Source organism: Sciurus vulgaris (assembly GCF_902686455.1).
Source record: "Sciurus vulgaris genome assembly, chromosome: 15".
NCBI lineage: Eukaryota > Metazoa > Chordata > Mammalia > Rodentia > Sciuridae > Sciurus > Sciurus vulgaris.
This window is the reverse complement of record NC_136476.1, coordinates 56610867-56623831: the sequence shown is the minus strand read 5'-3', so window position 1 is coordinate 56623831 and position 12965 is coordinate 56610867. Positions and strand designations below refer to the sequence as shown.

General features: G+C 48.0%; 1 protein-coding gene across 1 annotated transcript in view; it reads left to right on the top strand.

Annotated features, from left to right (window-relative positions):
• The window catches only part of GABBR2 (gamma-aminobutyric acid type B receptor subunit 2), a 347122-nt gene that overhangs the window by 244769 nt on the left and 89388 nt on the right, over window positions 1–12965 (top strand). The window contains exon 8 of the mRNA XM_079112233.1: window positions 7547–7607. Coding sequence (XP_078968359.1) covers window positions 7547–7607 — 61 coding nt within the window. The remainder of the gene's footprint in view (window positions 1–7546; window positions 7608–12965) is intronic.

The following is a 12965-nucleotide window of genomic DNA, read 5'->3' as shown; positions in this document are numbered from 1 at the left end:
GGGTCAGACCTGGAATGCTTTCACCCACATTCCGTTGGCTAAAACTCACATGGCCTCACCTGACTGTCAGAGAAGCTGGAAAACATCTAGTCACATGCCCAGGAGGAAAAAGAAATGAATCTGGTGAACAGCTATCCATGTCTGGCACAAGCAGGAGATCACTTTTTCCAAACTTTTATAATATAACATTTAAGTCTGTGTAACTTATATCAAGTCATTCCCTGATTAAAACCCTTCACTGCTTTCAAAATTAAGCCCAGCATCCTTGACATGGCCTGTAAGGTTCTGATGACCTTGTGCCCTCCACCTTGCCGGTCACTGTCCACACTGGTCTCCCACTCAGTTGCCACTTCCAGCTTCACTGGCATTGCTCCAGGTGCTCTGATTTTCTACTCTTTCCTGCCTCAGGACCTTTGTATGTACATGGGGGTTCTTCACCCTATTTCTCTTAGCTCGGCTAACTCCTTCAGGTCTCAGGGCAAATGTCACCTTCCCCAAAAGATCCTCTTTGATCCCCAGTTAAAGTAGGATCTTAGAATGCTCTCTCATAGCACCCTCTGCTTTTCCTGCATCTTGCCTATTATTGTCTATAATTCTTTATTTATCTGTGTTCATGGTTCAGTGTCTGTCTCTCCCACCAGGCTATAGACTCTGTGTGATCCAGGGCCGTGTGGATTTTGCTTAACTCTGTCATCTGGCACCGGTAGGACACTTGGTGATGGGTCGTGTGTTGTAGTTGCCCATCAGGTGTCTGCATCAGTTTCCTTCACTGTCATCTTTTTCTTGGACATTTTGTTCTTGCCTGAGGCTTATCTTATAGTAACTGAGGGAACGAGGGGGAGCCCGTTCACCTCTCCTGGGCTGTTCCACCAGCCTCCTCCTCTGGGTCTCCACTTCTTTCCACCACGCATGCCCTCCCTACAGCCCTGGCATGCTTTGCAGATGATGGCTCCTTGTTCCTTTGGACCTTCTGATTCTGGTTCCTCCATCCTTACTGCGCACCATCATCAGTATGATGACAGCAGAAGGGTGGCATGGGACAGGCCACACCTCCCATCCTGCTCCTCCTCTGAACTCTCTGCAGACCAGCCTTTTAAGTCCCTAGCAGCACATCCAACATTCTGAAGTCTTGGGCCTATCAAAAGAATTTTCAGTAGAAGAAAATATTTTAAATAGAAGGCAAAATATGGCCTGTCCTGGAGCCCAAGGGGACAGGCAGGAACAAAGAGTAGTTTTTACCTTTGCAGAATCTATGGGTGGATGTACCCAATTATTTGGTCTTTTTTTCTCTTTTAAGTCCTGCTGTTCATGTGGAGACAGAGGGCACCTTCTTCAAGCCTGCAGGATGCAGGTCGCTACCCTTGATGGAAAGCCTTCCCGCCGTCTAACCCTGGCGGTTCTCAAAGGCTCTGTTATTCCTTCGAGACCAGTGCTGTCCTGAGTGGAGGCTGGTAGCAGAATGCTCCAAGGCGGCCAGGGGCCATCTACCTGAACAGGGATGTGCTGCCCCCTCCTCCCCGTGACCTTTACCTCCCAGCTACTCAGATTTCCTGGCAGCACAGATCAAACTCTCAGACGAGCATGAGTGTTCACGCCTCTCCGAGGCAAGCGTGACTGCCTGGAGATGGGGGTGTGCTCCAGAGCCCCAGAGCACCTAGGACCGCAGGGACCGCAGCCTCCGTGGGCCAGCCGCTCCGCACCTTCAGGCCAAGCCACAAGCTTCTCTCTGACGCTGCCAGCTCCAGCCAGAGCATTGCCTAAAAACCTCCCAGAAGCCTCAGAAGGCTGCCTTCCTGACTCTTGGATACCAGATGGTGTCCCTGGGCGGAGTGTCCCTGGGCAGGGTGTCCCTATCCTCCACTGCAAAATTAAACACTGAAAGAGAAAAAGGAAGAAAAGGAGCCCCTAACCCAGGGCTAGACCTGGAAGACTCGTAAATCGTTGCTGGAGTGAATTTCACTCACACTCACTGGTGAAACGTTAAAGACAGAGACTTTTTCCCAGAGGAAGTTTCTGGAATATTTAGTGTACTTTTTCTTCCCCGACTGGTCTGGGATGGCGGAGCCAATATCAGACAGGATTTTGCTGATTTAAATCAACTGAAAGAATTATGATGACCGTTATTCTTTGTGGCCCTGGGCTGTTCCCTTTTCATAATTGTCATTAATTTTCACAGTCCTGAGAAATAGGTTTTATTCTTACTGTTTTTCAGATAGAAGAATCGAGGCCCAGAAATACTCAATGACTGTTCCCGCTCACGTTGATGGCGATATTTACTCTTTCTGGCATATTCTGACACTGAAATTTTTTCCCATATGTTATCCCATACATTCTAAAGTTTTCTCTGAAAAAGTAAATGCAACTGTGTTTCTTCCAATTAAAACTGAACTCTTGCTGGGTGCGATGATGAACCCCTGTAACCCCTGCTACTATGGGAGGCTGGGGCAGGAGGATCACAAGACAGAGGCCAACCTGGGTAACTTAATGGAATGCTGTCTCAAAATGAAAAACAAAAAGGGCTGGGGTCATAGCTTAGTGGTACAGCACCCCTGGGTTCGATCTGCAGTTCTTTAAAAAGAAAAGAAAAAACTGAACTGTTAGTTGGGATTGACTATATGAAACAGAATGCTTTTTTAACATTGGCAACAACTCTTCAGGGGAAAAAGTCCCTTATCAATTATCCACTTGAGGTTTTACCTCCATTGTTTTATTTCCAGATCTGCTCTGTGGTTATTCTTACAAATTCTTCATAAGTTAGGATCCATGATCAATCTGCCTCCTTTGAGGGGAACAGAAACCACTTCAGGCACTTCAGACGGAGATTTAACACAAGGAACTGGTTCCAACTTTGTTGGAAGGGATGGAAAAGCCGAACAAGGAGAGCTGTCCCTGAAGTCAGATTTTTCAGACAATTGCCAAGCCCCTGGGGCTGGAGGAACAGAAAGGAAAATGGTGTTGCCATTGCCTCTGAAATGCCTGAAGTGGTTTCTAGATTCTTGACAATGCTGATAATACAATCTAACTTACAAAGAGTTTCTAAAAATGACTACAAAGCAATTTGGAATATAAATAAAATAATGGAAGTAACACCCAAGCCCACAAGCCTCCAACGCTTCTGCTCTGCTGCCTCGGGGACCCCACCTCTGACCACTGAGCAGACAGTCAGGTGCTGCTGGGGCCTCCCTGACACCTTCAGCCTCTCAGAGCTCCTACTGCTGAAACCAAAGCAGATAAAAGGGAGATGAAAGCTTTTCCCTGGTGCATACTTTCTAATCTTCCATGAACACTTCTCATTAGCAGAACCTAAATGGAACCAGTTGGCAGGGGCTTCTGGGAAATATAATTCCCAGACTTCCAGCCCCTGCAACACAGAGAAGAATACAGAAGAGCGATAGTGAACTATAAGCGAACAGGCAAATACTGGCCAGCACCCAGGTCAGTTACCAAACTCCATTGCCTTGGAATTTCATGCATCACATGGTTTGGTCTCATAGTATGTGATGGTTCCCAGTGACAGATCTTGGATTGCACGTGACAAATGCTTAAGGAGATCAGGGCACTTAAGATGCACAAAGACTTCCTGTGTGGAGTGCACAATTCTTGGAGAAGGAAACCAAAAAAAAAAAAAAAAAAAAAAAAAAAAATCCCAGCTCTAGCTGGGGTTTTAGAAAGTAACACCAGCCTGGCTGTCCTTTCTGCAGTGGCAAACCAAAGTGAGCCCGAAGCAGTCCAGTGGCCACAGAGCCTTCTCCCAGCATCCGTATCACTCAGGCTCCTTCAGGTTGCAAGGAGTTGGCCGCCAGCCCCAAGGACCTTTGATATCAGGTGTGCAAGATTGGGTTACCCAAGAAACAGGTTGTAGACAAAGTTTTGCCTACAGGAAATTTACCAGGAAGTTTTCTCAGGAACAGAAGCTGGAAGGGAGTCAGAGAAGCAGGAAAGGGCAGAGGGACAAGGCAATGAGACACAGTTGCAAGAGCAACCCCAGCAGACCCCATGGGAACCTCTAGGTACCATGGTCCTTCACAGTGTTCTGAACTGAGACGAGGGTTCCAGAACTGTGTACCTTGACATTGACCATTGGGTATAGCCGGCCCTAGGGAAGAGTCAGAATCTTAATTGACACAGGTCTGCTTGGTGGAGGACAACCGAGCAGCCGCCAAGATGTGGGCATCTGGGAAATGAGTGCTCCATGCCCAGGTCCCTCTGGGCAGCACACACAGCATCTGTGACCCAGGACAGTGGCCTGAGCAGGCAAGTCAGAGAAACTGGCCATCCCCGCCCGCCACCTCCAGAGCCTCCAAACAGGTTCTCTGCTGCCACCTGGGCCCCCGGGACTGTGGATTCTCTCTCCTGCGGCCAGGGCCATCTTCACAGATCTTAAGTCAGATCACAAGATGGCTTTGCCTGACTCCCCACCTCCCGTGGCTATTTATTACCTTTAGAATCACCCCGAGCCCCTCAGTGGGTCTCCTGCTAACAGCACCTGGCCCCGGCCTACCTGTTTTCCCACTGGCAGCCCTTCCCAGCGCACAGGCCTTTCTGCTCCTTGAGCTCTCCAAGCCCTCTTCTATCGTTGGGCCTTCGCCTGGCTTTTCCCTTTCAACATCTCCTCCTTGGCGAGCAGGACTTGGCGTCCATATCACCTCCTCACTGAGTCTTTCCCAGCTGCGCAATTAAATCAGCTCCCTCTCCCAGCCACCATCTTGACCTCCTTCGCAGCCTCATCACTAACGGAAAGGTCTTCCTCTTGTACTGACTTGTTCTGTCTATCCCTCCTCATCATTCACAAGCCTCTCCTAGAGCAGGAACCAGTATCCAGAAGAGAATTGGGGCTGGGCATGGTGGCACACAGCTGTAGTCCCAGCTACTTGGGAGGCTGAGTCAGGAGGATCGCTTGAGTCTAGGAATTCAAGTCCAGCCTGGGCAACACAGTGAGACCCTGTCTCAAAATAAGATAAAATGAAAAGTACTTAGCATAGGATAGATAGATAAATGCTTATGATGTGTGAGTTGACCGCCTTCTAACACGAGGGATACCTGTAGGACAGAATTTTTTTTTAAAATCACCCTGGGGACCATGAGGACTTCCTAATGTGTTACTTCCTTAAGACTTCAAGGTTGGACGTATGCACAGTTCTGCAGAGTCTTCAGGCAAGTCTCAGCAAGTTGTCTTGGCTGGGTCAGTGGTCCTTTGTCCAGTCAGAAATACTCAGGACACAGAGTGGACTTCATCAGCAAACTCTGTAGGTGCCATGGGAACTCCTTTGCCAAGGAGTCAAGTAACTCGATTTCCTCTGAAGGGGGCTTCAGGGAACTTTCTGGCCCTATCTCTGGTGCAGATCCTCTGGTGTTTCCATGAGTCCCAGCTACCATAGACAGAAATGTCCCCGTCCTCCTGTTGGTGGTCAGAACACACAGTGGCTCATGAGGTAGGCATTCGGTCATCCTGAGGTGGTGGTTGAGGCCACCTTGGATAAGCACCCAATGGCTCACCCCCTCTGCCGGCTGATGTCACGTGGGAGCTGAAAATCTCTTCCCAAGTGTTGGAAAGCTTCCTGGTGTTTCAGCTCTTTCCATTTCCGCTCCCTGCTATTAAAAGTGTTTAAATAAAGATGATTACTGCCATTTACTAAGTGCCTTTTATACACTAGGAGCTGTGCTAAGACTGTGATTCAGAGATGTTCAGGAACTTGCCTGAGAAGAAACTGAACCCAGGCTTGAGAGACAGACGCACCTCCTTCCACAGCACGGCCCGGGAAATTAAGGCGCTGGGAGGAGCTGTCTTATTAAAAATAGTTATCGTTAGTAAAATATGACAGGTCTTACCTCAAGGTGGGCTAATTAGTTTTGTTTAAAAAGTAAAGGGAAGAAAAAAATAAAGGGAGATTGTTCCTTGCCGCCCCTGCCCCCAAATTGCACTCTGATGTCTTCCAACTAAGCTCGGACACCATTCCCTACACTTTTAAATTTAACTAATGAAGACTCTGCAGAAGGGTGCGCATTTTAAACTTTGAAGTCTTTGGAATTCTTCAAAGCGTGGCTGGAGGTTGGTAAAGTAGTTAGATCTCTACCCTTATCAGACAAAAAAAAAAAAAAAATCCTTGTGGGCAACGTTTCTTTCCCAGCCAGGCAAAGTGGTCCATTTGCATAAAAGTGATCCTTTGGGAAGGTGTTCTGTGATTTTCAATCATCCCTAGAAATAAAATCACAGCTCCTGTCTCACCTTCCCTTGAAGTGTTTTCACACTCCAGGGAATTGCTTACCGGCACCTGAATATAGAATTGGGTGGGTGTTAGCTTCTAACTGATACTACTCACAGCTGTCTTCGGGACTTCAAAAAGGTGCCAAAGTGGCCTTGGAAGGTGTTTCTCCTTCTGAGAACAGGTGGAAGGATCTCCTTTGTTCTGGAAGCCACAGGGTTTCCACCTAAGGGAAGGTGCTTCCTGGAGCTTTCTCCCAAGAATTAAGTGGCATCTGGAATATTGTCCGTGCTGCTGCCTCATGAGGCAAGTGGATTATGGGGAGAGAAAAGCAGGGTCCCTTTAAAACAATTTCTTCTCCTAATTTCATGATAATGGAAAGATTTGTCTTCAGGAATTTATTTCTAGACCCGAAGCCGCACATGATAGTGAAATAGCATGGGTGTTAAATGAATCTTGGATTCAAGTCCCAGCCTCACTAGTAATGACCTTGTGAAAAGTGGAGAACCTGACTGTCTAGGGTTCCTGAGCTATAGAATGGGGCTCACCCACTTATCACCTAACCCAGTCATTAAGATGCAATGATGGGAACCTGTCAATTTCCTTGCAAGGCTGCAGAATCTCAGGTGGACTGTAAACTAGCAAAAAGAGATGACATCTCCCCTTTAAATTCCTGGTGTATTTATCAAGCATATGGAAGCCAGCAAGACAGATGCAGAAAATGATGCCGTCTTTAGCCCCTGAGGTCCCTAATGAGGGCGCTCAGCTGCCTGTGACAGTAGCCAGGTCTTGCTGGCGGGAGAAGCTTAATTTTGTGCTGCACCATGGCCCAGTTATAATTGGAGATGACGTCACCATCCAGGAAGAACTTATACAAACATTCTCTGTCCTTAACAAGAAATACTGACCTCCAGCACCCGCCTGGTCGGTAAGCAAAACAGCCTCAGCAAAGCCCCATGTCTCTCTGGGTAGGCACAGGGCCAGCCTCTGAAGGCCTTACCTCTGCCTCCATCCTCCCTGGAAAACCTGTCCCCAAGATAATACAGGACACGTAGGTGTTTGACAAATAGTCACACTGATAATGATGATGCTTATCTCGACTTTAATTCACATGTGGTAGTTCCATTATTGATTTTGTGCTCCTCGCAAATTAACCAGATAAAGCCACAACTAATTTAAAAATAATTAGTTTGATTTTGCATCTGTGGTCCAATGGGAGTCTATTTTTCTCCAATATTAATAATCGCATTGTACAGTTAATGAATTGCAGTGAGTTCGGCAGCGTTTGGGCTAATGTGGCATTTCTCTTTTGTTCTTGTTTGTTTGTTTTGTTTTGTTTTTAGGGTCAAGTTGTGTTCCGGAACGGGGAGAGAATGGGCACCATTAAATTTACTCAATTTCAAGGTAGGCTTTTTTTTTTTTTTTTTTTCTTTTGATGCTTCTTTCTTTCTAGTTGATGACATTTGTATTCAGGGATGTTGTGTTTCTGCAGTAAAATACATCAAAAGAAATGAAAGTATGATATGAGACTCCAAGAAAACAAGGAAGAGTCAATAGAAGACACTCCTCTGAAAATGTCAGTTTTGACTCATTACTTCTCAGGCCTCCTGGTCTCTGACTCTGAGAGGCTTAGGAAAGTGGGGGAGCGGTGGTTATATCTACACATGATGCTGGGGAGCCTGGATTTGGTTTTGGTTTTGATCACAGAAGTGTCCAACAGACTCCGCTGTAGAGAGACTAGCCTCAAGAGCCATGTCTCCACCACCCGCCTTAAAGCATGTCCCCATGTCCCCAATCTTGGATCTTGTTTTATCTTTACTCATCCCCCACCCCCACTTTGGGCTGTCATATTTTAAAGCAACTCCTAGACATTATCTCATTTCAATCTATAAATACTTCAATAGCTATTTCTACTAGATAAGGACGTTTTAAAACATAACCAGCCTGCAATTACTGTACCTAAAACATTTAACAACAGTTCTTCATGCACTTTCATTCCCAATCTGTGGATCGCTGATTGTTTCGAAGCTGCCTTTACTGAGGATTTGCGGAGAATCCACGAAAAGTCCCACTACTGCCTGGGTTCAGTTGTCTCTTTCATCTCCTTGCTGTTATAAACTCCCACTCCTTACAGACCACTGGCTTGAAGAAGCCAGTTCATCTGTTGGGCTTTTCTGCTGCTATCAGAGTTGGAAGGAGCCTCAGAAACCATCCAGACCAAGTTCCTTGTGTGATGAGAAGGAAACAGAGACCCAGAGAGGGACAGTGACTCGTCAGGGTCCACAGGGTATCAGCGAGAAGCAGGCCTGGGTGTCCCTCAAGGCGGATGCCTTGGTTCAGCCTGGTGTGGTCATTAGCAGCATTGTCAGACGAAATCACTGGAAGGATCATTCATTACTGCAGTGTCTTTCAGCATCTTGATGTTTCTAGAAAATCCAGAAACAAGAACAGTGCCCTCCATATTCCCTCGCTTTGAGCAGATCCCAGGGCCATCCTGGGGAGAGCAGGAAGTTAAAGCGAGTTATTTAGATTCCTTCAGACAAATCCCACCAGGCTTCCGATCAATCGGAAGAGGTGTTTTCCAGCACTCTCGTTTCATAAGGCAATCTCCTAAATCCACCCATTCGTCTTCCCATGGCAGGTAATTGAAACGCATATCAGCTCTCAGAGGTGCCCAAAGATGTCATTTTGGGCAAACAGAATTATTTTCCCATTTGCTAAGTCTTGCTTCTTCATTGGTTGAACAAAGCAAGCATCCTGGCAAAGATACTTTTTTTTTTTTTTTTTTTTTTTTTAGTGATGGCAACTAAGCTCTTGTCATATTTCCAGTTCTCAAATTGTATCATTCTAAGAGAATATTTTGTAAAATATGAAATATGGACTGGTCGACCACAGGTACGGGTCCTTGCCAATCCCTTTGCCTTTTTCCTTTTCAAACGCTAGGTTTAGATACCAACTCTGTGGCTTCAGGCATATCTGGATTTATAAGGAAGGCAGATCAGTAAACAGTAGGTCAGAGCCTGGACTTTGGGGTCCTACCCATCTGACTTAAGTCTCTGTAGAACATCAGGCAAGTGATGTCACCCCTCTGAGCCTTGATGGTTCTTATCTATAAAACAGGAATAAGATCTTACCTGATTTCTTGGAATGTGGAAAGAACTAAGTGAGATGGTACATATACATATATGCATTTATTTTTTGCTCAGCTAGTAAGTAGCAATTATGATAAGCACCTTGTCAAAATGATGACACTTTTAGGGGGACAAGTGTAGATCTTCCTGGTGCATTGACACCTAGGTACCTTTTTGTTGGCCACCTGCCTATGCTAGCTATCTAGCTGCTCCCTTGGCATAATGATATATAGGCTGTCAGACAAGGCAGGCCCTTAAAGATGGGCTTATCCCACCACTTCATGGCATAAATGGGGAATGTGAGATGCAGGGGAGGGAAGTGTTCCCCAGGGACATGTGATTGGCTAGTGGCAGAGTGGAGCCTGGACTTCAGCTTTCCCCAGGGTGCTGGCACCTGTGTGCTCTTGTGGACACCCACAGCTGTGTGCCTCTTCCCTTCCTTTTTTGGGGTGTGTACCAGAGATTGAACCCAGGGCACTTAACCTCTGAGCCAGGTCCCCAGCCTCTTTCTGTATTTTATTTAGAGACAGGGTCTCACTGAGTTGCTTAGCACCTCGCTAAGTTGCTGAGGCTAGCTTTGAACTTGTGATCCTCCTGCCTCCTGAGCCACTAGGATTATAAGCATGAGCCACAGCACCCCACCTTCCCTTCTTCTTGCCTAGCTCTTACTGAGTGTCACAGCTGGGCCCACAGAGACTCCTGTTACCCATTGAACAGGTGTTGATCCGGTTGACCTGATAGAAGGATCGAATATTATTTGGGGACTGAAATGAGCCACTAGGAGGCAGGGGGCAGGCGTGCATCAGCACAACAGTTAGTTTTCCAAATTCGAAGGGTCTCAGAGGTACCTTGCCCACCAAGATGGAAGGGTTCTGAGCTATGGAATGGGCCAGCCAGGCTGGCATAGCTATTAGTCATCATTTCCATTTCAAAGGGGAAACTGAGGCTCAGATCCAGGAAGGGACTTGCCTGAGGTAAGCCCTGACTCACTGTGACACCTTGAGTTCATTCCTTCTTTCCTCCAGGCCGCGCCTCTCACTCCCCTCCAAAAGGGATTGATCTAGACTCTGTCTTCTGGAACCTTCCAGAAGATGGTGGACTCATCCTCCACCCCAAAATACCAGCTCCTAAATTGCCTCATGCTGGTGACCTTGCCAAAGGCTTCCACATGGAGTCGCCGTGTTTTCTGCTGGACCCTTCCCACCCTCTCTCTCTGCCTCCCTCCCCCGGGCTCTTGCCCTCCTCTCTTATTCAGAGAGGTCTGGTGCCCATGCTGGTGAGGACCAGCCTCTCAGCCCGCCCCAGCAATGGCAGCTTCCTGTCGGGGGTCCTGCTCCTCCGCTTGCACCAACTGTCTCAAGTGCTCACTGGTGACCTCTGGGAGCTGACCCAGTCCACCCTTCCTCTGAAGACCTACTTTGTCAACTTCTCATTGGCACAAACTTCCCAGTGCCTTCTACACCTTTAATCTGCAGTAGAGGAGGTGCGTGGTAGGAGGCTCCCCTCCCCACTTTGCAAAACTAAAACATAAAGGAATTGGAAATGTGGAAGCCGCTTTGGGAAGATCCAAAAGGGAACCAGGAAGGCATGGTCCTTCTCCACCTTCGGATTCCAGGGCTATAGGATTGGCACCCACAGTGCCTGGCGCATGCAATAGGGCCCCCTTAGAAACTTGGTGAATTCATTTGGAAGCAAAAGCCCTGGATTCAAGTTCTTGCTCTGAATCCTGCTAGCAGCATGATCCTGGGCAGGTCATTTTACATCCGTGAGCCTCCTTTCCTCCTCCAAAAAATGGGATGGCACTAGGGCCAGCCCTGCCTGCCTCTGAGACTGCCCTCGGGGGACAGGTGAGGCCTCTTCTGAGAACTCTCGAGCTCAGGGAAGCGATGTCGCATTGCTAGCGGACCACGGGCTTCTGGCTGGCTCTGCTTCATGTTTGCTGAGTCAGTTAGTGAGAATGTGGACCCCGAGCTTGAGATGTCATTGGCTCATGGAAATGTAAGAGCAGTATCAGGTACTTGGGGTCTTCAGTGGCTTGTCAGGGAAGGACTTCCGGTGCCCAGGAGAGGCCTTAGCCACAGAAACGTGACTGAAGCTAGTTCATGTTGCTGGCCATTGTTGTTCCAGGCTGGACAAACCACCTACCCCATCCCCTTTGATTCAAAAACAAAAAATAAAGAATTCCAGATAAACAGAAGTGTTGTCAATTAGCATGCCAGGGCTAGCCCCAGGCTCCTCTTTAGGCTGAAGCATTTTGAATCCAAAGAGATGGTCCTCATCCCCAGCTTCCTCCATCTGTTCAGTTTTCAACGCTTCCAGAGCCCTTAGCTCCCCCCAGGACCGCCCTAGAGAGCAATGTGGGGAATGCCATCAGTGGCCCTCTCCTGCACCCCGGGCATTCCTTGTTCTAGAACAAGTCCAACAGCATCTCACTAAGCGCATCCACAACTCCCCACCACTTGGAGGAGCAGGCTGGTTGTCCAGAGAGTTGGTGCTCCCGGGACAGCCCTGGGCCCATGACAAGTAAGAAGTGGGGACGATACCCCAGCATCCTCTCCCTTCAGGTGAGACATCTCCAACAAGCTTCTCCCAGGGGCACCCCATGGCACCAAGCCTCAGCTGCCCACACAGAACCCTGCCCACTCAGGGACCTGGTCCGGGCTCCCTTCTCTTCCCTGACGCACTTCCCCACGCCCCAGCAGGGAATCCTAGGATCACCTCCCAGATAAATCGTACCTGTTCTTACCCTTGTCCAGGAGAGACACTCCTCCAAGGGAGCTGCCCAAGACTTCAGGGGAGGCTGGGTGACACCAGCCTCACCTGCAGGCGCAGACCTTGCACCTACGCCCATTTGAGCCAGGTCCAGTGCTCCGCCCCAGGTCATCTCTGCTTTCCACTGAGCCACCTGAGACTGGGAACAAATATTAGAAAATTGCCTTTCTTTTCTCCATAAGAGAAAAAAGAAACCCCATTACAGCTGAAGTCTAAACATGGCTGAGACCCTGCAGCAGGGGAGGAAGCTGAATGGATGGTGGTGATCAGAGCCGCTGTGCTGTTCTCAGAGGCCCCGGCATCTGCAGCTCTGCACCCGCTCTGCCTTCATTAGGCCTCTTTGTGAGAATCTCTCAGGGAGAGATCCTGAGCTGAGATCTCAGATCTCACATAGCCTCTGAGTGACATAAAGGACTCAGACTTTGAAGTTTTGTGTCTCGGCAGCTGATTTGAAGGGACAGGGTCCTGCATCACTATAATGACATAATTGTCATTCAGCATGTACCTAGTGAAGTAGCAGCTCCTTCCTTCCATTTGTAGACATTAATTAGAGTTTGGTCTTTAGGGTAACAGATACAGTTCTATTCAGAGCGCATTTCCTGAGCATCTGCCAGGCGCTTTACAGAGTCCTCTGGGGAAGCCAAGTTGAATAAGATACAGTCCCCGTCCCCCAAGGGGATTCATAATCTCTTTGGCCAAATGCCAGTGCCCATAAAAGCAGGAAGATAATTTTCCAGAACCTTCTAGAAAACTTTTGGAGCTAGTTTGGCCTAGTCTGAGACTCCTGGGGCTAATTTTTAACATCCTTCTTCTATCAAGTCAAGCACTGCTGCTCCTTTTACCAGGCCAAGAGTCTGCA